The sequence below is a fragment of the Hakea prostrata genome, chromosome 2, assembly GCF_041222555.1.
Source record: "Hakea prostrata isolate BN-2017 chromosome 2, UWA_Hpros_2, whole genome shotgun sequence".
Lineage (NCBI taxonomy): Eukaryota > Viridiplantae > Streptophyta > Magnoliopsida > Proteales > Proteaceae > Hakea > Hakea prostrata.
The window spans coordinates 21,554,882-21,580,501 of NC_142601.1; the positions used below are offsets into that span (position 1 = coordinate 21,554,882).

At 37.8% G+C, this 25,620-nt stretch overlaps 1 protein-coding gene across 3 annotated transcripts; it reads right to left on the reverse strand.

Annotated features, from left to right (window-relative positions):
- Positions 1 to 635: 635 nt before the first annotated feature.
- On the reverse strand, positions 636 to 22,526 carry LOC149024043 (Phosphatidylinositol N-acetylglucosaminyltransferase, GPI19/PIG-P subunit). Of its 3 annotated transcripts, none has more exons than XM_089144423.1 (5): positions 21,994 to 22,523; positions 17,101 to 17,223; positions 16,011 to 16,083; positions 10,258 to 10,376; positions 636 to 826 (listed from the first exon to the last, which is right to left on the reverse strand). In XM_089144423.1, the coding sequence occupies exons 1-5, from the start codon at positions 22,175 to 22,177 to the stop codon at positions 702 to 704; spliced, it is 624 nt and encodes a 207-aa protein (XP_089000549.1). In that variant the 5' UTR covers positions 22,178 to 22,523; the 3' UTR covers positions 636 to 701. The 3 variants fall into 3 exon arrangements, with proteins under 3 accessions (XP_089000549.1, XP_089000550.1, XP_089000551.1); XM_089144425.1 differs by lacking the exon at positions 636 to 826 and adding an exon at positions 15,328 to 15,416 and having other exon boundaries at positions 10,290 to 10,376; positions 21,994 to 22,526; XM_089144424.1 differs by lacking the exon at positions 17,101 to 17,223 and having other exon boundaries at positions 21,994 to 22,416.
- Between the last annotated feature and the right edge of the window lie 3,094 nt (positions 22,527 to 25,620).

The following is a 25,620-nucleotide window of genomic DNA, read 5'->3' on the forward strand; positions in this document are numbered from 1 at the left end:
CTTGCTTCAAATCTTTAAAGGAAAAAAGAAACACACACTTCAAGAACAAGGCTTCCTGTTTAGCCAGGTCTAAGGAGAGAAAGATGTGCATACTTGTAACCCTGTTTCACAATGTCTAGGGAAGGGCCATCTGGATGCAAAAACAGGGGAAGCTGTTTTCTGAACTTGAATTCTTAACCATATATTCAAAAGGTAAGTACTTGAACAACAGCATAAGCATGACTTGGCCGGCTACAGATCTATTGGACCACTTCGTATTATGCTAATGACTTCATTATGTACCATGCTTGATCACTTCATTCTTCCATGGGTTACAAATGTAATATATGCCCTTCTTTCAGCCATAAATATAAAGATGACATAGTATAATATCTGCCGTTTCAGTCGCTAAGATCCATTGCTCCCTACATTCTTTCTGCCTTCCCTACCATAAACACATCCATTTTCATCTGATGAACTAAAACACTCTCATGGTGACAGACAGATAAATGATCCAATCATAATCACAAAATTATGCACTTGATTATGTTTGTTTGCACATCTCAAGAAGTCTATCCAACCAAAAATCATGTGCTGCTGTCACCAATGCTTTTATGTGATCGTTATCTTCCCCCCCCCCCCCCCCCCCCCCCCAAAGTGGCCGGAGGAGAGTAAGAAGAGTAAGAACAGATATCAGAAATGTAACATCAAATTGCAGCTTATCAATCTGCAGAATTGAACATGAGATCATTTACTTGACTGATGCATAAATCAAATATTGGTTCAATTGGACGCTCATCTTCATTCACAGAAGGCTCAAAGCTTGAAGGTGATCTACTGTATTCATCTGCAAAACAACAATGAAAATTAAATTCGAACCAGTTACAGCTGGTGTTCTTTTAGGAATTTTCATCTACCATACCCTACACTATACACAACAAAATATGGAAATTGAGGGGGTGGAAGTGTGCCCAGTCCACTATAATCCCACATCTGCAATATCTAAGCATAGACGTAATGCATGTAGGCTTATTCCCTAGGCTATAAATAACTTAATTTAATTCGACTGAAGACCTGCTAAATTGCCAAATTTACTAAACTTAACTCCTTGGTATCCTTGATAGGAGCTCTAAAATCTCATAATCTGATGTACATAGCATATGGGAGCTAAACATAATGCTTTTACACACAGAACAGCCATCAGATTTGTGCAGGCTTGGAGGCTGACAATATTACATGTGGCTTGATGGTCAAGCTACATATAATTCAAATAGGGGATGAGATCAATTCTAACATCAACTTCTCCCAAACATTTTGGGTTTAGATGTCTGGGTAAGCGTTCAAAGTCAAAATAACACCTAAAAGAATAAATATAGGAAACCTACTCAGACAGTTCTACTAGATGATCCAAGAATGGATCAAAGGCTTACAGCAGTCCACGTTAAAAATGGTTGTATTAGTATGGATAACGGGCCCAATACTAACAATGATACCCTAGCTCGCTCATAGAAGGGTATTGACACCTTGAACTACCCCAAAACATAATAATTAAGCAAGAGCATAATAATAATAACCCCAAAGTTCAAATTTTTTATTGAACCTTAGTAACACTCATAGATTCCATACCCGATGGACTTAGGCTAAACCAAAACGGGGAAATGACCAATAGTTGGACTCTTGTGAAGGTCCCATGCAAGAAAACAAAGGGAACACAACCCCGATAGATATAGACATATGAATACATACATAATAAAAATAAATATATAAAAAGCACATATCGTACATCATATAGGTGGCAATTAAACATGTTGTACATACATGCACCCCAACCATTACATAATATTATCAAGTGGAAATGTAATGATGATTGAAGGAGGAGGTGGCATGGAGGTGAGACACCTCACCTCCCACCACCTCTCATCTCTCCAATATGTTCCACATAGAGGTGGAGGTGTAGGTCAAAGAAAGTGGGTGGTGATGAACAATCAAGATTTGAATAAAATAATACAGATTAGGGTTGAAACCTAAATTAACTAACAATTTATGAGATATTATAAGGGACATGATATTGGGAAGAAATTAATAAATAAAAGCATAGGACCAACATTATAAATAGGTAAAGGAGGAGAAGAGAGTTTTTGGACTAAAAATGATGTGACCATGAGTTTGACTCTGGCCGAAACCCACCCTATATGGCTCCAAGAAGCCTCCGTGATCTGGCCAAATCCTTAGTAGGAGTATTTAGGGCATTTTCAGCCCTCATTTACTGCTGGAATTATTTTCAGATTTATTCCTAGAGTTTAATGTTTTACTACTTAATTTGAGTTGCGTTTGAGTTGGTTAAGTTGAGGATAAGATAACACTCTTTTACAAGAAAGTTCGCATCTTTTAGGAGTTTCATTTGACTAGAGTTTGTTTTGAGTTACTTATTGATTCCTTGGTATTTTAAACTCCAGAACATGATCCATTAGATTTTTAATTAAAATACAATTCAGGATGTGTTTCTTAGAATTTGGGATAATTTGAAGTTTTATTTTCAGCATGTGTCTTTTTCAGATTCCAATTAAAGAGTCCAAATTATGTGGAGGGATCCTAGTTTGTTAAGGAATCCCACTTAGTGTTAAGAGTATTTTAGTAGGCTGTAAATAAGCCTATTGTTTATTTGTAATGCTTAAGTCTGATTGAAAAAAAATTAAAAGTATTTATGAGACAGTGTCATGGTTCTTTTTGGGAGGGCCATGGTGAATTTTTGAAGTATTCTTTATCATCATCAGCATCTAATCTCCAGTTCCAGCAGCCATTAACAAATTCCAGTATCTGCATCTTCTTCAAGTCTTTATCCCCTTCTTCAAGAACTACAGCAGCCTACAAGTATATACAGTAGAACCCCATCCCTTTCCTACCCATCGAACCCCTTCCCCAGCCCCTCCCACATCTGTTCAAGCCCATAATCCCCCAACCCCTGCTGTCGCACCACTAACAGCAGCCCCCCTACCCCCAACAGTCCTTAAACCCCACCCTCAGGCCCCTATGACCCTTCCTGGTCCTTCCCCCACCTCTCGCCTACCCTGCTGCCCCTTGCCCCTTCTTTCCCTCTCCTCTCTCTCTCTCTAACTTGTGGCAACGGTAGCGGTAGCAGGAGGGGGAAAAAAAAAAAAAAGAAGAGGGAAGGCAAAAGGGAAAAGAAAGAAAAGATTCAAGAAGTTGCCCAAAATCTTCAGTTTTCCCTTCAAAATTTTCCTTAATTTTCCACTTTCAACCCATACCCATATGGATCCAAAATTAATTAGTTTCTTTTCTACCAATACTACGAATAATATTTTCCCTTCCTCTTTATGTTGGTACATTCCCATGGGAAATTGTTTCTAATTAGGTTTTTCCCCTATCATCTCATAGATCCCATCTGTTTTTCCAAAGTGTTTCCATCCAACTCCCATCTATTTCAAAGCAACCCTTAGGCATCCCAAACAATTTTTGCGTCATTTGCTGGAAGGTTCTGTATGGATCCTTAATTATTGGGAATCTCTTCAAGAAACCCTAACCCCAGTATTGGACTTACATCAGAAAAAGAGTTCATTAAGGAGACAAAGTAGAGAAGGAAAAAGAGAGAAGAATTACAAGGGATCCTAAATCAGGTAAGGATACTTCCATCTTCTCATTTCTAATTGAGATAATAAACCATAAGCTTCTGCAAACAGGATTACGGGTTGACATTATGTAGCAATTACATATGTTAATGTAAAGAAGAGAAACTAGATATGGAATTCATCCTAAAGACAGCAATTGAAATTATGATGGAATAGAGCCTAAACAAGCTAAACCACATGATAGTAATATGTAGAAGAGAGCCTGAACATTTTCAGATAAAAACCCTAAGCAGTAAGGAGTGTAGGCTCTGAGTGTGCAATTCTGCTTATGATCATACACACAGACCCTACACTCATAGGCCTCTTAATATACTTGACCTTATACCTCTGTGAATACCAATCGTATGTAGTTTGAACATGGAAAGGCTTAACAACAGGACTAGACATTGCCTAGACTCACAAATTGGGAAAATCCCGATGAGTGAAGGATTCACTTGAGTGTAAGATCCTGCCTAAATGTGAAACCTACACTGACAGTGTCCACTCATTAAACTAGGTACTGATTTGATCGAGAATTGCTCTCAGATAGAGGAGAATCACGCAAGAATTACGAACTAGCAAATAACCGGTGAGTGGGAATGTAGGAATCTAATGCATAATGGATCCTATGCATTGTTTCCTGTGGTTGTGTGTGCATGCATATATTGCATGTACTGCGTAGAATTGATGCAATTAGGGCATGCACAGCATGGCATGTTTCCATGTGTCTCAATAAAATCATATTATGGATATATTGTGATTTATTAAGCATGTTCATGATGATGATGATACTGATATGTACCCAGTGGCGATGGAGTGAAGGATGTTGTAGATGTGTGATGATCCACTTTGGAGGAAGTGTATGATGAATACTATGAACATAGATATCGGCATTTCTACACTCATCACTACCCTGATGATGAAGGGTTTGAAATGAAAGTACAATGGATGGAATATAATTAAATTTTAAATGGATACAATCCTTGCTAAAGCTAATACTACAAAAGGTTCACCAAGAATTTCTCCTACATAGCAACCTCATTGATTAGACTCACAAGAAAAGATGTAAAGTTTGAATGCACAGAGGATTGTGAAAAGAGTTTCAGGAATTAAAGCAAAGGTTGATAACTACTCCAGCGCTAACATTTCCAGATGGCATTGGAGGAATGGTGGTATATTATGATGCATCTAAACAAGGATTAGGATGTGTTCTCATGCAAAGAAGCAAAGTAGTAGTGTAAGCCTCTTGACAACTAAAGGAGTATGAAAAGAACTATCCTACACACAACTTGGGATTAGCTACAGTCGTATTTGCTTTAAAGAGTTGGAGACACTATTTGTATGGGGAGAAGAGTGAGGTTTATACAGATCATAAAAGTCTCAAGTATTTTTTCACTCAAGTATAATTATCGGCCATCGATTGTATCTATTCTCAATCAAATCAGTACTTGGTTTAATGAGAGGACCCTATTAGTGTAGGTCTCACATCTAGGCAGAATCTTACCTTCGGGTCAATCCTTCACTCAGGATTTTCCCCAATTTCAAAGTCTAGGTAAGGTCTGGCCCTTTCGTTAAGCCTTTCTAGTTAAATTCTACGTCCAAACTCCATTGGATTCATATTCACAAAGGTATTGGATCAAGCATACTAAAAAGCTTAAAAGTATAAGGTCTGTGTGTATATGATCGATTCAGCAAAATCGCATTCAGAGTCTACGCCCCTGCTGTTTAGGGTTTTTGACCCAAGATTTCTGAGGCTTTCTTATACAGGTTGTCGATACATGATTTAGCATGCATGGCCTTTGGCCTACCATAATTTTAGTGTTCTTTCCATGATGAACCTTATAAATTAATCTACCTTTTTTCCTCTATAATCCTACATGGGTTATAATTAATTCACCAACATATCCTTACAATCTTATTGTTTAAGACTTGAGTCAAGATTGGAGAAGATGTGTTTAGGAATTAGGATCATACATGAGTTTAGGAATCAACTTTAGCCTTCCTCTTTCCTTCTCTTTACTCTCCTCTCCAACAACTGCAATTCCTTTCAAAATTCTCTCTTCCACCCCCTACTCCTATTTATCATGTTGGTCCTATGCCTTTGTTTATTAATTTCTAGCTAATATCATATCCATTATTAGATCCCATATAATGTTAGTTATTTTAGGTTTCAACCTTAATATCTATATTGTTAAATTTAAACCTTGATTATTCATCACCAGCCACTCTCTTTAATCAACACGTCCACTTCTAGATGGAATATATCGGAGAGATGGGAGGTGGTGGGAGGGGAGGTGTCACCTCCATTTCACTACCTCCTTCAATCATCATTAATATATATCATACTATTAATAAAAGCATGTACTCCTCTTTCGTGGCAAATATTTTCTTATCCATCTTTTTCTTTGAAATACTTTAAGTTTTCTATCGTTTTATATTTCTTTACCTGTTTTTTATTGAATATTTTGAAATTTTAATTACTAGATTGAAGGACTTTCTTAGCCAAACACTTGTGGTGGTAGGCTTGATAGTAGGGCCCATAATGTGTCCAACAAGTCCTCTTCCAACAATAATCAGGTAGGTAGATCTAGACCATATCAAATAATTTGTTCCATCAAATGTTATCGAAAGAGGAGGAAGAGTTGGGTAACATTCGAAGCTAGTGGAGGCAGTAGTACCATCGGTGGTTACCATGCCCCAAAAAATATATATATATTTGTTTGCAATTCTTCAGTCTTTACCCTTTCAAAACAACTGAAACATCACAGAATGGAATAGTCGGACCACCCAAACAAATCTAGGGAGTCATAGGGTTCATAGGGTAAGTAAGACCATTATTTTTTTTCTTCCTCAAAAGAGACCCTTGGATATATGGGAAATCACAAATAGACCCTAGATATATATATAAATTTCCCCTGGATATAAGGGAAATCACAAATAGACCCTTAGATATATGTGAATTCACAAAAGAGACCCCTAGATATATGTGAATTTTCAAAAGAGATCCCTTAATATATGTGAATTTACAAATAGACCCTTGGTCTGGTCCATATAGGTTCAATGGTTTTGGAAGTGATTCAATGGTTCATCTAGTTCAAGGGTTCAATGGTTTTAATGCTTTGGTAGATATAAGTTGGGTTCAATGGGGTAGCAGATGGTAAAGGGAGAAGGTGTTAGTGATTGGCTACTGTAAAGGGAGAAGGTGCTTCGATGGCTGCTGGGAAGGAACGGGTGCAGAACCGATGGTGATGGTAGGTTTCGAAAGAGTCTTGCCTTTACAGAATTTGACCTACTGGTTTCTCAGTTCTGTTGGGTTGTTGTTGTTGTTCTTCTTCTCAAGTTTTCTACAACACCAAATCTTGATGGAGAAAGGAGGAAGAAATATGAAAAACTTGATGATAGTGGATCAAGGCTTCCTAAAAAAAGGATTTTCGAGGCTTCAATAGAAGAAAACAGGTTTTGGTCGAGGGTTCTGGTGGAGGGCAGCAATGGCGGAAATTTTTTTTTGTAGAGGATTCTGGTTATGGAGGCGATGGGTCAGGTGAAGGCGACAATGGTGGGAAACCTTTTTTTCCTGGTGGTGGCAATGGTTATCCAATCTTTGCAGGTTGCAGTGGTGGATCCAAAGAGCAGCGATGGTGGTGGGTTGGGAGAGAGAGAAAGAATTGAATTTTCTTCTTCTTTTCTCATTTTTTCTTCTCTTTTTTTTCTAATCGGCTTTTGGCTTTGATGCCATGTTGAGAAAGTCAATTAATGGCTTGTGTAGATCAGTTTGATCCCAAGCCCTCTATTTATAATAAAGTGGAAAGAACACTATTACATAAATATCCTTAATTGGGTAACAAAAAATAAAAAATTACATGAAAAAGGTAAATGCAGAAGATCAATGGTGAACACATGCAAAGCTTGGTCTAATTTATCTATTTACATAATGTATGTGTCGAGATACATCTCCCTCTGTATTGGATAGATTTGCTCCATTACAAGTATATCAAGCATGGTCACGGTTCTTAAAGTGTCATTGGTCTCAATGGCATGTTTACATGTTATTGTAGAGTGGTCTGAATGGACAGCTGCCTCCTGAAGCAGGGGTCACTCCTAGAGATGTTAAACAGATTTTTGATACATTGAAGAGTCAACATGCAGAATACAGTGTCAAGACCACTTTCTTGGAATTATATAATGAGTAGATTACTAAGTCGCTTGTTCCTGAAGAAATAACAAAGGTTGTTTCAGAGCAAAAACAGAAAAAGCAACTGCCTCTAATGGAAGAGACTTGGATGCCTTCTGATCGCCAAGGCCTTCACCTATAGTTAGCATTTTGCTTTATGTGTCTTATGTTTCTGATTTTATAAATTCTAAATTTCTATGCTTTTCGAATTGGAAAAATTAGAACTTTGAGGATCCAGTAGATTTGTTTCACACTACGAGTGTGATAATTACTGAATATTGGTTCTTTAAACTTTGAATTGTTGATCCAAAATCCGGATTGACCATGTGCTTGTTCTTTGGTAGGTGGAACATGATTACAATTTATAAGAAAAATGCTGAAATTTGGAATTTCTATTATTGATAAAATATCTACTACATTTGGATTAGTTAATGAAATTGCTTTGTCAACTTCACTCTTTTCGATTGTTCCAATGGCTTACATTTTGGAAGAAGTCACTGTTTTGGCTTTCAGATTTGTGATTGGGAGAAGCAGTAATCGGTCAAAGATGTTAAAGACTAGAAAGGAGGTGGCAGCAAATGACAACTTCTTGCTGCTGGATATTGAGGAGTACAACAGACTTCCATATAAAACATTGGTGAAAGGTAGAATTTGAGTCTAATTCTTTCTTTTGGCCTCAAGAGTGTTTGTGAAAGGTAGAATTTGAGTCTAATTCTTTCTTTTGTCCTTAAGAGTGTTTCTGTGGCAGCTCGGTCTGAGATCTAAACCCACTCTGTCTTTCAAGGTAGCTTTCTTCAAAGTTACGTATGGACCTTTTTATTCTGAGTAATATGTTAAAGCTAATGAAGACATATATTTGAGACCAGGTGACTATTTCAAATGGGAAGGGTTGTTTTCCCATTTGTTGTCTATTACACTGTGTTTACTGTTAGGCTATGATTAAGTCAAGTAATTATTCAGTCTCAGGGAAGAATAAAAAAAATTATTCGATATCTTAGACTTTAGAAGATTTTTGCTGCATCAGTGAGGGCTCACATCAGACAGTTAAAGCAAAGCAACTCATTTCAACTCTTCAAATTTTGTTTCTTACCTTCCCAAGCTCCTTGTTTCCTATCAGTTTCATAACATCATTTGCATGTGTGGTAGTATTAATTAGTTATCATCATTGTTTGACTACATCTTCTCTCTTTCGGTACGTTCATGGAAATATGATTTTTGTTTTGCGTCCAATCTTCAAATCTTATCTTTCTATTATTCAATTGGGTCATTAGAGTGTTGAATTTTATAAACTTGATTTGCTTTACATAGCGGAAAAACAAAATCTCATGCCCGACCATCACCAAACCACTGGATGTTCTTGAAGTGAAATTATACAATAGTCACCTCCATTAAATAACAGTGATCAATCTTTTTTCTCTGACCATATATGATGGTGACCAATAAGTTTTTTTGGCTAACTTCTCTATGAACATATGCATTTTTCATCTCCAATGACATTTAAATCACAGATTTTAGCCCACAAAATCAAGAACAAACATTTTGTTGCCTGACATAGGATTTCAAAATGCTGGCTAGCTTCCCCTGTTTCTCTCTATCTCCCTATATAAAAGCTCCTATTACTTTTTCAATCTATAAGCAAAGTTTTCTCTATTTTGTCCAAATCACGATAACATCACTAGCTGGTCCTTCCAGCCTTTCTCAAACCACAGTGCTTCCCTCCCCCTCCCCACAACCCTAAAAGAGAGAAAAATCCTCAAAAGAAACACGGCATAAATAGAAACAGAGATGCTTTTCTCTGTCACTGATTATCAAGACTGCATCAAATGGAGCTTCGACTGAATGTATATTGATTAATCACATTGCATATAAAGCACATGCAGTTAAAACGGCATACGGGAAACCTAGACTTGCTTAATTTCAACCAGCCAGAGCTAGTATATGTTTTGGTTCTGTTCATACAAAACTGGGCCAGTAGATGGCTCATTACATGACTAGGCTTGTCCCAAACTCCTACCCACTTTTTTGTACTCATCATTTTTAATAACAAAATCATTATTTATACACCCTTCGGTGAAACTAGAAATCAATCACAGCGTAGTCATGTAAAATAGGAAGGAAAGCCACCTGGTAACAACCCCCACCGAAAAATGAAAGGGAAGTGGGGAAAAAAGAAGGTAACATCACACAGTAATGAGCTTGTCATCTAGCTTTTACTTAACCATAAGGATTGAAGGTATGGACAAAAGTAGAGCAACTCTATCATAAGGATTAATTTTCAAGCTTTTAGCAAATTCAGAAAAGTCTGCACTTCACTGAACATTGTTTCCACATAAAAATCCTTCACACTATATATACCCGTTGCCATGGAAAACCAACTTGGACAACCTTAGAAAATAATAACAATAAAAAATAAATTACACATAGATGAGAACATCCTTGTAAGGAGAGAAGTGATATAGCAAAAGCATGCATTAGCCTTACCAAATATTGTGTTCAAGGAAGTTGGAGGGCTTGTTGCCATGAAGTTCAGACCAATGTAAAGTACCACCGCTAATGCTACTGTAACCATAAGGTAAACTGGCACTGCCAATGCCCAATACCTAAAAGAGTAACCATAAACAAACAATTTAATCAGGCACAATTCACATGTTTGCACCTCTCAGAAAATTGGAGTATTATTTTAATTATATAAATAGGAAAGAAAAAAAAAAATTAAGCCCCTCATATATGAAAGAAATAGAAGATGAGCAAAATTTCAAGAAAACATTGAAATTTTTGTCACACAGTTTTGGATGGACATTTTGGCAGGTAATGACCATATCAAGGTCTGAAACTTCAAAGAAACTTCATTGCAACTTATATAAGCATACGTAAATCTTCATCTCACAACAAAAAGTCACATAATATGGTGGTGTGAATTTGCACCCTCAGTTGTACTTCTTGTCAATTATTGTCTATACTACACCTTGTTTTAGTATTAGAGGACAGAAAACAGAAATAAAACAAATAAATTATGCACCATGAATGAGGAAATAATAGTCTTAGTTATGCAAGAGTCAAAGTAAAAGATAAAGTGGGGTGATAGATGATAAGATCCTAGTCTCAACTCCTAACAATACATGGTACATGTGGTGGTACACGAGTACATCATGTTGAGTCGTTGACCCCCTTGGGACATCCTAATAGCTAACATCTATAACCTATGACATGTGAGACATGAGCCCACCCATGGACATGGTACAGATGCATTTCCCTCTCACTGTAAGACAAATGCCTACAGCATAGCGTGCCAGAAGAAGTCGTCCATAACTGCACAGAAGGTACCTATCCTAATAAAGATCACTCCACTATGAAAACCAATCGTTAAGCCACTCTCATTGGATAGTGTAGCCATCATGCACAATGTGAGCTGGGCAGGAGATGAGGTCATCCACCAAGGATGATCCAGTCCGTGACTCAGAGCAGGACTCATACTCAAAAGCATAGGAAATGGATGAAGATGTGTGCTGCTGCATGCCAGTGAAACCGCCATACCTGCCACCCTATGCAATAAACTTTGATATGGTGCTCTCTCCAGACTCAGGAAAGGATAAAGCATGCCAGTGCTTCCATTACTATCCCCTATGCTCATTCCTGCACTTTGGAAGCATGGCCTTCCACAGTGGCCCGAGTTGTGCATCATTTTGGAGGTACATATGCCACTGGCAAAGGAGGGGCAACTGCAAATACTGCCTTGGAGTGTATAGAGGCAGTTAACTTGGGCAGGGATGGTGCTGGGTTAGTTGATGAGTCTAACTCAGGGGGAGATGCCATGGACATCATGTCTGAACCAGATCGTGAGGTGACTCCTACCAATCCTATTCCGCCACCCACTGATCCCGTCCCTCCTACCGAGAGGCAACAAGACTCCAAATACAAAGAGAAGAAAGAGAAAGAGCAAAGATTTCTCCAGTTCACTTCAGTCCTTCTCAGATATGTGTAGGGCAAGGGAAGATAAGTATTCTACTGTCTCTACTGATGCTTCTGGCACCGTGTTTACTATTGCTAAGGCGATGGAGGTGCTGGATCCAGACTTTCAAGTTGATAGGCCCAAGTATACCAAGGGCATGTGCGAGGATACTGACTGACGTAGGAGGTAGGCTATTCTTGACATGTTGGACCTACCTCCCCAACCACCCAGATTATGATATGTTTTGAACTATTTAACTTGGTTTTTTAGATTCATGTATGGATGTTTATTTATGGGTTTTGATTGGTTAGTAGATGATACTTTTATGGATTTTTCTTGATTTCCTTGGAGGATTGTATGGATGCTTAGTTATGAATGTTTTAGGTGAATGCAACTGTTTTAGTTTTTCTTTGTTAATTTGGTTGTGGTGTTAAGGTAAATTGTAATAGTAATTTTTTTATTTTTTATTATTGTAATGGATGTGGTGTTTCTTTGTTTAGGTGAATGCAAGTGTTTGTGATCTTAATAGGGTATGCGTGTTTTATGGTGGAGCATCTAGTGCACATGTACAACATTTAACCGATGAAGAGGAAGAGATATTGGGGGATCTTATGAGTTTGGTTCCATTGATGGCTCAACAAGAAGTGCCATGTGTCCCAAAGTCAATACAAAATAGCAAACTCACGGACAGGAACTTGTTTGGGAAATCCTAGTTGGACACGTAGATCATTGCTACAAGAAACTTAAGATGGACAAAGATCGTTTAGAGAACCAAATTGGATGCCTGAAGAAGTCTAGAACCTTATGTACCTCCCCCTAAGAGTAGCAACTGTCAAACTGAAGCAAGACAAATGGAAGAACTAAAGAAGAAGATTGTCAATCAGTTGGCAACAACAACGATATTGCCTCTAATCCCTTGAAACATACATTCTATTCTTGGATTTATACTTTTATTGTGAACAATTGTGTATGCAATACTTTTCATTGTGAACAATTCTAGGTTTAAGTTTGAATGAACGTGTTTAACCTTTTTATTTGGTTTTAATATTTAAAAAAAAAAAAAAAAGACAACCATGTTATGCGTACCATACAATTTTCCGTTTCCTTTTTTGTTTCATAAACAGCCCCCAGAAACAACCAGAAATGACAAATGGGCATAGAAAGTGAAACATTGCCATACAACCCTTAGTGTTGGCCCCAATTTTGTCCTTTTCTAGAACAACCCCAAAGATATAAACCACCTCATCTTCCTTTATCCCTTCTCTCGCTTATGTGGGTGATAGCCATTCCCTCCATTTGGCATCGCTACAGACGCTCCTTTGGTTTCTCTCGGGATTGGGTCTATTTTTTGCGACATTTTGCAAGTTCCTCCATTTGTGACATGACAGGCAAATTGGTTTTCAACATGTTGACCTCTCACCCTATGGTGGGAGCATAATTTGAGAAGACGGACATCCAAAGCTAGATCCTTGGACGCGAGTTGGAAAGCTATTTGCTGATCTATCTTCTAGTCTATAGTTATTTCCCCACCCCCAATTGAGGGTTCCCCAAGGAACAGAACTATTGTTGTCTCCTGGGTATTAGGTTCTCCCTCATTGCCGAGCAGTAGGTCGTGATTGCTTTCCCCCCTCCCTTTCCCTATTGTTTCTTCCTCTTCGTACATTCTCTTTCCCTTGGTCGCGGCTTTTGGTTAATGATTATTTCATTCATCCAAAAAAAAAAACATTTTGTGCCATACATCATAGCCAATCGTATTATTAATATATAGTAATGATATTCTGTAATTTACAAAACGCAATCAATTGCAATGTGCATTTCTTATACTGAAGAAGATTTTAGAATTTGAGGTACCCAATGTTTGAGAAAGTAACATTTATGTACACAAAGTTTAAAAGTTGAAATTTAGGGTACTTCAGCTACTAAATGAATACATTTTCAACCTTAGCCCTCACCACCCAATCGTGACCCCACCTTCAACTCCATTTCTGCTTTGAAGCCCACTCCACTACCAGTGTCAACACCAACTCCACCAACCACCCCCACCTGCAACACTTCATCCTCTCCTGCATTCATCTCTCTTGCAACCCCGATCTGATCATGCTCCCCTTGCCCCCTCCCTCCTCCCCCAAACTCACCCTTCCACCTGCAAACCCCATCCCACACCCTCATACCTGCACAACCATCCCCAATCCTTGTTCTTCCAAAGCCTATCCCTTACTACAGCCCAAACGGTCCCACTTCTACTTTACTAGCTCATCCCTACCAACCTCTACGTCTCTGCATCCCCACCATCTACTCCCTTTTTCCTTGAGGACCTGTTCACCAGTGGGAAGGCAGTTCTTAGACCTATCTGTTCATAAGACTATTCTATTCTCATTGCCCAGTGGGTTTCATTTGTTTAAACTTCAAAGGACCTTTCCTCCTTCAAGAGGGGTTTTGCAGTAGAATTTCAAGGATCTATTATGGCCACTGAGCTGGATAGAGAAGATCAAGGATTCCTTTTTCAAAGAGGGAGGTAAATGTACAACATCAAAACAGTAGGATACTTCTAAGTAATTTTATTTGGGGAAAATATGTAATCTTTTATTCTGCGTAGCTATTAGGGCAATTTCCAACTTGGGTTTTATTGAGTTTCTATTTTAGTTAGTCTTTATTCTTTGGCTTATATATAGATGTGTAACCAAGGAATGAAGTAGAGTTAAATGAATTTTGAGTTATTGTCTGTGAGCTTATGGCTGTGTAGTGTGTGCACTGTTCTTCCCTCCTCCCCCCATCTTTTTGTCCTTATAGTGACATTCTTTTCTCTCCTATAACTCTGAATTCCTCCAAGCTTTCCTCTTTTCCTAACCACCCCTCCACCAGTTTCTCATGTAAAAGCTTAGATTCTTAGTATAAACCTCTGGATGTTTTTTTTTTTGAAAATCACTACAATTTATAGAGTTATCTGCTTGTAAGACACCTTTCAAGTGGATGAAACACGGCAGTTATTCATGAGTATGAAAAATGTTGAAACATGTTCTGATGCATAAAATGATTTACTCCTTTTGTCAGCTCTACAAATTAATCTGGTGATGTGTTTACCAAAAGCCTTGTTTCAAAATACTTTTCTCCGATTGTTCCAAACTAGCATGGCTTATATATAAGCTCCAGCTTGATGGGGAGTATTCAGAAGTAAAATACAGAATACTACCACATCGGCATATATGTGATTACAGTTATGGTTGGAGAGCTTGTGTGTGATTGGTCAGCGGACTACTTGTAATTGCATGGCTGAGAGGCCAAAAAGGATAATTCTGGATGTTATCAATATCTTTTCTTAACCTACCATCTTTTCTTTAGTTCTTTCTTTCTTCTCCTCTCATGTGGATTCTCTTTTGTTATATCTGTTTCCAGATTAGTGTTGGATACTGTCTATGGTTCAGTAACAAGATCCGGGCTCAAACTGTCAATTCCCACAAGTACGAGAAAGCAACAACAACAACAACCTTATCCCAACTTAATGGGATTGCCTACATGGATCCTATAAAGTTAAGGGCGAACCCGGTGCCAAAGGCTTCTACACAAGCAAAGTGTGGGGGGGGGGTTTTCCTATACAGTCTTACCACAACAATTTTTACTAGGGAGGCTGCTTTTTATGCCTTGACCTTGGGGCTACAACTGTGGTCCACCAACTGTTATGCCAAGGCCTGCCCTATAAAAGAAATAAGAGAAGCAAAAGTAAAAGAAATAAAATATGTAAAGGAATAAGCCAAAATAATAGTCAATGCATTATCCCTAGAACATCTCCTTACGAAGGGTCGGCTACAGTGAACCTTGTCCTCCAAAAAACTGTACATAGTCATACTAGGATTATTACATGCATATACTTTCTAACTTCTCCACTAATCATTCTAGGCCTGTCCTTCCCTCTTTTAGCTCCAGCAAACTGAATATGACCACTCTTCCTCACTAGTGCATCGATAGGTGTCCATTGGACATGACCAGACCACCTAAGGTTCTGACAAAGCTTATCTTGGATCAGTACAACTCCCAAAAGACAAACCACTAAATTTGAAAATGACTTGGGATCCAAAGAGCCACATGTCAGCCTCTAATCCCCTTACTAGAGTCAAGGTACCTTATTCCACCTATGAAGTAATTCCACATGGACATAATTAAGTATTTGGTTGGTCTTCCTCGAGTTAGGGATATTGCAGTGAGAGGAGAAATTTTAACACCAGAATCTCAAAAGCTAAAACAAAGCATAAGATTGTGTAAAGAGATGACAAGTTCTAAGCTCACAGACCTGCTAGGATGGTATGTGATTCCTACAGAATGTAGCCATGGTTCAGGAATATATGCCCATCCCAAGAAAAGAACTGGTCATAAAGAATAATACATCAGTATCAAGTAAGAATGTAACCATCACAACTCTAAGCACTAGGTCAAATAAGTTAAAAACACTCTAGAAAATAAAGCCACTATTTGAACAGAAGGCCTAAAATATAATAAAGCATCAGTAGCATGCACCACAAAAAACGAAAGCCCACCAGTTGTAGGACCTGGATCAGGTAGGTCTTGAAGGTCAAATATATGTGTGGAACAAGGATATAGAAAATTTTCCTTTCTGTTTCAGAGGAAGGTTCAAAGTTTTCAAATGGACTTCATTTTCATACAGCCAAGTCTCCCCCTCTCTTTTCACTCTTTAGTATAGGATTTTCATCTAAAACATTTGGGGAGGAAAGACCCAAGGCCACACTTTCAAAGGTTGATCAAAATCTGAATTGGCAGACAACTAGACTTAAAAGCTGGTTGATTAAAAAAAATTTCACCACTGGGGCAAAGGAATGATCAATTTTTTATCAAATAGATGGCAAATAATCCCATGCACAAGGTAGAACTTATTTTTTTTGGCAGAAATTGTCAAGTGCTGTTTTCATTTAGATTGTACTCCTAAGACTTCCACACAGGAGGACTTTACCAAGGATGAGATATCAGTTGACACACAAGAATTAAGAACAGAAGCCAAAGCCAAACAGGTTTCACTTGCTTTCAATGTTAGAGTTGCACCAAGGACAAGCTCCTAGAAGTGTACTCAGGGTTAGGGCATTTCCCTTAACAGTAAATAGGAATCAGGGGCCAAACACTACTTCCACCTCTTAATTATGCAATGTGGAACGAGCTCAAGATATAAAATATTTTAGAAACGTTAACCAATGAAAGATTGAAACTGGTGTTATGAGAAGAAATTGACTTTCTAGGGAGCTTTTATCCATGGTAGACATATCATAAATGGCACGTCATCATGGATCAGACTATTAGCAGGAATGATGCCTGCAAAATGCAAAAGAATATGGTTTTTCAGTTAATATGAACAACAGTTGTCAAAGCATCACCTGGATGATGCGACAAAGCAGTTTTCTGAGGGCAAAGCAATGGCACACTTTTGTTTTTGGCCAAAGCATCCAGTTTGGTTGATAAAGCATCACTTTGGCATAATAAGTAGCGCCCAAGTACACCTTAAACCAAAGCAATGCGCTTTTGATGTAGATGCCAAGCTGTTTGGCAAGAAAGTATAACAGAAGAGTTAAGAAGAATGGGGATGTTTCACTTTTGAACCAACCCATTGGGCCATAGGGGCAATCAGTTGCATAGCTGGGCTTCTACAAGTGCCAAAACACTATTCAAGTGAACACTGTCACACCTTCTCTTTGGATTTTAATGATAACATTATTAGAAGATTCATGGGTCCCACTTGCATCTGCAGCTTTGGAAGACTAAAGATTTTACTAGATTTTATTTAGTTTCTATTTTAGTTGTTCCCTAAGTTTCTAAAAGTTAGTTTCTGTTTTAGAATTCAAGCATGTGGCTGATTGATAAAGCCTAGTTTCTAATTTTTTATTTCAGTAAGTTTCTAAAGCAAAATTTAGTAGTTTCTATATTCCGTGTGATTTGGAAAGCAAGTATTAGCACTCTAAAAGTTGGTTTTTGTTTTAGTATTCAAGCATGTGGCTGATTGATAAAGCCTAGTTTCTAATTTTTTATTTCAGTAAGTTTCTAAAGCAAAATTTAGTAGTTTCTATATTTCATGTAACTTGAAAAGCAAGTCAGTACTCTATAAGTATGTAATTAGGCTATTCTCAGCACACAGATTTTATGAAATTGATTAATGAAGCTTTGCTTTGTGTATTTCTCTTGTCTCTTTGCTTGAATGATAAGAAGGGTGAGGACCTTGCTGGTAAGAGCTAAAAACCTAGAGCTGAAGGAGCCTTTCTGTGGTGAGCTAAATCCACCTATCCTCCTTCTTTCTCTTGTTAGAAGCCTATTGCTGCTCCTTCAATCGAACCAGGTGTGTAATTGAAAATTTAATTGATTGAGTTGTCCTTTTTTCTGTTGCATCTCTCATTCCCCACCATTCAGGCCATCATTCTATCCAGCCTTCACCTTATTCCACAAACAGACCTTGAGTTTCTATTTTTACTCCACCCCTGCATCAATGATCTAACTGTTAGAATCAAACAAAACATACAACAGTTGTTTACTACCTTACTAGCTTCACTTAAACCCTGACTGGTCAAATTTCTGAGGATTGGCTTTGTACAGACCCTAAACTGATTATTTTAGCCTTTTAAGCTATTTTTCAGTTTAGCATTATTTGAGGCCAAGTCATCCTTGAACTTAAATTTACATTAGCTTTTCTTGGGGTGGAACTTAATTTATACAATCTGTTTTATATATATTTTCTTTCATTTCAATGTATTCTATTTACTAACTCTTCAGTTTTAAACTTATGTGAAATTTGTCAACTATGAAACATGGGGTCAAATCTTTTATTCGTTAAACACAAACCAAATTAAGTCAATTTTGAGTCAAATAGATTAAATCAAGGGGAAATTTCAACTATGAAACATGGGGTCAAATCTTTTATTCGTTAAACACAAACCAAATTAAGTCAATTTTGAGTCAAATAGATTAAATCAAGGGGAAATTTCAGAAACACCCCGAAATAAATAGTGAAAATCATGGACACCCCAAAAATATATCAAATTGTCAGAGACACCCCAAAATGTCTCTTAAATTGGCAACCATCCTCTTTTCTGATAGAATGTTAAATTGATTTAGAGTAAAAGACAAACATATCCTTAGTATATTTCTTTACCAAAAATTAAAATTATGATTTTACCCTATTCTATATATTATAACTTAGAAACACCAATATATTGTTTAACCAATCCAAAAAAAAAAAAAAAAAAAGCAATATATTCTTTATCCTTTTTCTTCCCCCATCAAAATCTACTATCTCTCTTCCTCATTTCTCCTCTTCCATCTCTTCCTTTTTTTTTTTTTTTTTTTTTCTTCCAGATTCAACATGGATGAACTATAATAACTTCATATAAATGATTAAAGAACAACGAATGATTTGAAAACTCATAAAAATACCAGAGTAAGAAAAGCATGTAATGCTAATTTTTAGCAACACAACGAACATGAACTTGAATGTTCCAGAAATTTCAATAAAAGACAAAGATTTACAGCATAAGATCTGTTCTTGTGGAGAGGAGAAAACCACCTCAAAGAAACCCTAATCAAACAACAATTGAAATTCACAAAATCTTAAAGGAATCACCTCTGTCCCTGAAATAAAATTGTATCTAATCTACACAGAATCAGAAAGTGAGGGGGAAAACAACCCAATTTCTAAGAACTAGTGAATTTGGTGACAGCTTCGGTTCCTTGTGTTTCACCAATTCACCAGGAAGAACAAGTCTAACAGAGGTCTGGATCGGTATCCCAAAAGGTGATGGTAGGTTTCTTGTTATAGTGGGCAAGCCTTGAAGCCTCCTGAGCAAGCTTCTTGAAGATATCATTGATGAAACTGATTCCCATGGCTTTGCTGGAGATACCGATGTCAGGATGAACCTACTTTGAAACCTTCTGCCCCGAGGCTCCGCTGCACTTGCCATTGTCGCTGTCAATGCCAGCCTTTATTGTGTCAATGCCCTGAACTTCCATTGTTTTTCTTTTCCAGTTACATTTTTCTTCTTTCATCACCTGAAACTTGCATACAAAACAAAAGGAACCTATGTTCATCCCCTTTTCTTCTTCTGCTCTGTTCCGATCCTCTGCATATGTCAAATGTGCAAATGAACAGACGAATGGAACACAAGGTTTCTTCTTTTCTCCCGGTGTAAACTGGGTCCTTCGTTCAAGTTGGGCATGGGGTTCTACGGAAGCCTCTCAAGCTTTTTACCCATCCAAAAAGGAAGATCAAATAATTGTAGGAACGAATATGGAAAATTACAGGAAGAGATACAGATCGAGATATTGAAAAATGGAGGAAGATCAAATAATTGTAGGAACAAATATGGAAAATTACAGGAAGAGATACAGATAAAGATATTGAAAAATGGAGTCCACTGATCACAAGACAAGGATATGCGGTGGTTCATGGTAATACTGTAAAATCACGACATTAAGGGCAATTTAGGAATTAAGAATTATTATCTAACCATGACTTAATGAAATCTGCTAACAGAGTATACCATTGTGCCAATTAAAAGACATTTTGGGGTGTCTGCCAATTTGATACATTTCTGGGATGTCTGTGATTTTCGCTCGTTATTTTGGAGTTTCCCTGCAATTTTCCCTTAAATCAATTAAACAAACAAGACTTTGATCACAGAATTTGATTCAGCCTTTTTCTACCTATATATTCATAGTTCTATTTTACATGTGATTGAATTACAATTCATTACCTGCTAGACTATTACTAATAAATATAATTGAAAATCTGAATGCAATTTATACATCAAGAGAATTTTTTTTTCTTTTCTTTTCCCTAGTATTGCACAACAGTTCAAACTCTTCTGCTAATCTCTCTATAAATTTGGCAGATCACATTATCCTTCATTACACTATGGTTAGGGTTATACATGGGAAGGTGAATATAGGCTTCCATAAGGGTGAAGTCAGGTGATAATGAAATGGTTGAACCCATGCCAGTTCAAAGATGATATCTGTCATTTCTAGACCAAGACAGAGCTCAAAGTTTGGTAGCTGGTTGGCACGCAAATAGATAGTTTGTTGGATACTGCAACAACTTAATGCAGCAGTCAACTTCATCTTTTAGAGATATGAACCCTTTCATCATTGATTCACACATCGCTTCTCTTTGTTTTTATGTAAAGTTGCTTGAAACTGTACATTCCCCCACTCCCAAAAGAAAAAAGGGAGAATAAAACTAAAAAAAATTATGCTTCATTATACTCCAGTATTCCAAATAAAACTTATCTTACTTAGATCATTAACCTCTTCAGCCGAGAAGGGCGGGCCTGGCACAATGGTGGAGTCTCTCCATTGTGCGCTGGAGGTCGCGGGTTCGAATCAGCCTCTCTGCAAAAAAAGCAGGGGTAAGGCTGCCTAGAAAGTCCCTTCCCCAGACCCCACAGTATGGGAGCTTCGGCACTGGGTACGCCCTTTTTATTAACCTCTTCAGCCGAATATAAGTTTCATAGACCATCACAGTCTTTAGTCATCTACCCCCCAAATGTCTAAGTTTTCCAAAACTTGAAGCTTCCACAGTTCCACTGGCAGGAAACCTATTAGAGAGCTTACGCCAAAAAAAAAATTCCCGACTAAATGGGTTTGGCTACATGGATCAACGCCTTCCAATCAGCTCTATTTGAGGCATAGATACAAGGCCTAAGATATCCATATCCTGTCTCTCACCAATTCTCTTAAGGTTATCTTAGGTCTTCTCCTAGTTCTTCCAATTCCTTTTATCTGAATTAGTAGAGAGCTCACAATCAATAAGTTTGAATGCCACCACATTTCAAATGCATCAATGAAATAAAGGATACAAGAAAACATTCAATGAGCACCACCTACTGTTTAAATACCAAGGTATAAGCATTTTCTCCTCGAGGAGTGCCAAGGGTTTACCTTGTGTCAGTGCATAGTCGGAAATACAGGTTGGACGCTCATGCCCAACTAATATTTCTGAAACAAATCAAAATTTTCCAACAAAAAATAAAATAAAATCCCTAACAACATCTTCCTGACATCCAAATGGTTACTTGACGAGCGAAGGACTCAATTGGGAACAGAAGAAATAAGGACTTGAATCAATAAAATTTTCTAAAACAGAAATACATTTTGGGCTTTCATTAAAATTCTAAGAATCCACCAATAAAACTTAGCATCCCTGGAACGAAATTTCCTTCTACAATTAAGAAAACTTACAAAATGTATAGGAAAAGAGTCCAAAAGCATTAGAAGGTAGCAGATACCTGTAGTGACAACAGTTGAAATGGACCCTACAAAACCATAAACCTCAGAAGGCTTTGGGCCATGTTCCTCAGATACTGCGAATCCAGAAGCCTTGTCGTCAGTATCTGAAAAAGATACCGTTGCCCTCTCCTTTGATAGACTCAGAATCCTTCTTGGGCTGTTAACAGAATAAGAATCTGCCATTGTTTGTGCTCTCGGCAGTTGAGCTCGCCAGGGAACACGCCACCCGAAGACCTTAAAACTAAGAAGGCGGAGCCCAGAGACAGAGAAGAGAACCAGAGACAACCAAATAGAGCGGGGGGAGCGACAGCAACCGTCGGCTGGGTCCAGACCGGTTTCAGTTTGCGTTTTCTAATTTAGGGCTGAAAGCACCAAACCCAAATACGGTGACTCGGTTAGGTTAAATCAACCCTGGTTATGGCCCTAGCCTTGATTGTGATCTGGAATTTGAATTAGTTGTAACTTATAATCAAAAATGATGAAGGGTAATTTTCATCTGTACCCTAGAGGTTTGACCTATGTTATTTTGTTTTAAAAATTGAGATTTTGCATCTACCTCCCTTGTACTATAGAAAAAATCAATTTAATGACAAATTATCACATCTTGCTGAACTCGCAACAAAAAGATTGAAACCGATCTGAAGAAATTAATTGAAGGAATAAACAAAATTCACCCCTGATTTAGGTTGGATTTGTCATGGATACGAGATTATCCACCCATCTATCTATTTCCCAATTATTCTCCAAGTTGTTTCATTTGGATAATCGTTGATTCCGAACCCGAGATATGCTCCAGCTAAGGTGAAACAAGAAAAGGGGTCAGTCGGGTAGGTGAGGGGCTCATTTTGTAAATGTGAGAATTTCTAAAATCCTTAATGTAAAAATAAAAATTATATTTACAATAAACCCATGTTTGTTGATCCCACACCATTTGATTCATTTTAGTGTCAATAAGCATTAAATTTATGATCATAGGCCAACCTGAGTTGAGTTTGGATTTTCTATCCATAGGGATGGAATATTGTGTTTTTCTCACATCCTTTCATCGTATATTTAAAAAAAGAAAAAACTTACCTCTTAATATTGAAAAGGTGGATAAAAAATGAATCTAAAACGTATAAGGCGAGCACAATCCTCTACCTAAGACTCCAACTTACCTGACCTCCCAAATTATCCAACTGGTATAACTTAGATTGGTGGGTCAAAAACAAAAGGCACAACCGCCACCTTCTGAAGTTATTGGCTAAATAGAAATAATGGGTGTCAAGGACTCTCGGTTCTCACTTCCGAGAGAGAGAGAGACACGGAACAGTGGCATCCACCTATTAGCAATTAAGGAATGAAAGAAATAAGTGCAGGGAGAGAGTGGCCCATTACATAAATGTCACCCTGTTTCCTTTTATGTTTGTGTTGGCTGCTTGTGACCACTACTTTTCTGGCAACAAAGAAGCAATAAACAGATCAAATGGAGAAAAATAAAAGGAAAAGGGTGGCAAATTAAGATTCTGTGACAAATAACCAACCGATCGATGAACCAACCCCTTAATTTGATTTCCCTCTCCTTCTAAAATCTCTCTTTGTTGCCTTCGATCTGTGTTCACATCTCACTTGTGTCTCTCTCATTTCTCCCAATCCTTAGGTCACACTTTACACACTCTTTGCTTTATCCATATTCCTTTATACATCAACTTGCCAACTTGCACCTCTTCTCCTTTATGAGTCCTCTTAATTGCCGGTTGATTCCCTTCACATGATTTATGAGTTTTTTCAACACCAAATAATACCCACCAATCTCTTCCTCCACATTCATCTGTATAGGGATGACCAGCTCTCTCTGAGGAACGTGGGGATCGATCTCTTTCGAACATTAAGGGTGTACAATACATAGACCTCACCTTCTCTCTTTGTTGCCTTCGATCTGTGTTCACATCTCACTTGTGTCTCTCTCATTTCTCCCAATCCTTAGGTCACACTTTACACACTCTTTGCTTTATCCATATTCCTTTATACATCAACTTGCCAACTTGCACCTCTTCTCCTTTATGAGTCCTCTTAATTGCCGGTTGATTCCCTTCACATGATTTATGAGTTTTTTCAACACCAAATAATACCCACCAATCTCTTCCTCCACATTCATCTGTATAGGGATGACCAGCTCTCTCTGAGGAACGTGGGGATCGATCTCTTTCGAACATTAAGGGTGTACAATACATAGACCTCACCTTCTCTCTTTGTTGCCTTCGATCTGTGTTCACATCTCACTTGTGTCTCTCTCATTTCTCCCAATCCTTAGGTCACACTTTACACACTCTTTGCTTTATCCATATTCCTTTATACATCAACTTGCCAACTTGCACCTCTTCTCCTTTATGAGTCCTCTTAATTGCCGGTTGATTCCCTTCACATGATTTATGAGTTTTTTCAACACCAAATAATACCCACCAATCTCTTCCTCCACATTCATCTGTATAGGGATGACCAGCTCTCTCTGAGGAACGTGGGGATCGATCTCTTTCGAACATTAAGGGTGTACAATACATAGACCTCACCTTCTCTCTTTGTTGCCTTCGATCTGTGTTCACATCTCACTTGTGTCTCTCTCATTTCTCCCAATCCTTAGGTCACACTTTACACACTCTTTGCTTTATCCATATTCCTTTATACATCAACTTGCCAACTTGCACCTCTTCTCCTTTATGAGTCCTCTTAATTGCCGGTTGATTCCCTTCACATGATTTATGAGTTTTTTCAACACCAAATAATACCCACCAATCTCTTCCTCCACATTCATCTGTATAGGGATGACCAGCTCTCTCTGAGGAACGTGGGGATCGATCTCTTTCGAACATTAAGGGTGTACAATACATAGACCTCACCTTCTGGATGTGGGGTTGATGCTTCATGGTTGGTTGGAATTGGTCCCCCCACCTCCTAGTGGGGTGGCGGCTCCAAAAAAAACTCCATCCATATCACAAATGCCAGCTCGTTTCGCTTAACCTCTTAGTCATTTATGACATCAAGCTCATGGTCCAACACTTGGATATAAATATACATGAAAAAAGAATTGACTAAAGGTTGAATTCTTTGTATTTATTTGATGTAAAGAGTTGCTTAAAAGACTCTTTTATTAGATTCCAATTTCAATTTATTTTTTTCTTTTTTATTTTGGTTGAAAATTTTCAATTTCTGATCAATTTGGTCTTTTTTATTTCTCTTTCTGTTTGTTATGATTTGTACTCAAATTTTTTTTTTTTTTTTTTTTCTAAATCTTGAATACATATTTTTATTGGAAGAAGATAGCTTGCATTATTGAAAGAAAGAAGATATCTACATTCTAAAACACATGCAACGATGCAACTTCCTAGAGGCGTCATTCTCGAAAGTCCGAGTGAGATCCTCCAGGATAGATCAGGCTGGAAGATGACCTCTCCCATAGTCCCATGTACCTCAACACAATATGACAATACCCAACCAAATAATTTGCCCTTGCATTTAGTTGGTGTGCATGATGATGAAAAGCGCATTGATCAATTGACTGCTTGAGATCCCATATTTCATGAACTGAATCCGCTGCATATCATGGAATGTGGTATTTCCAACAAATCATTCCCACAACTATGAACCAA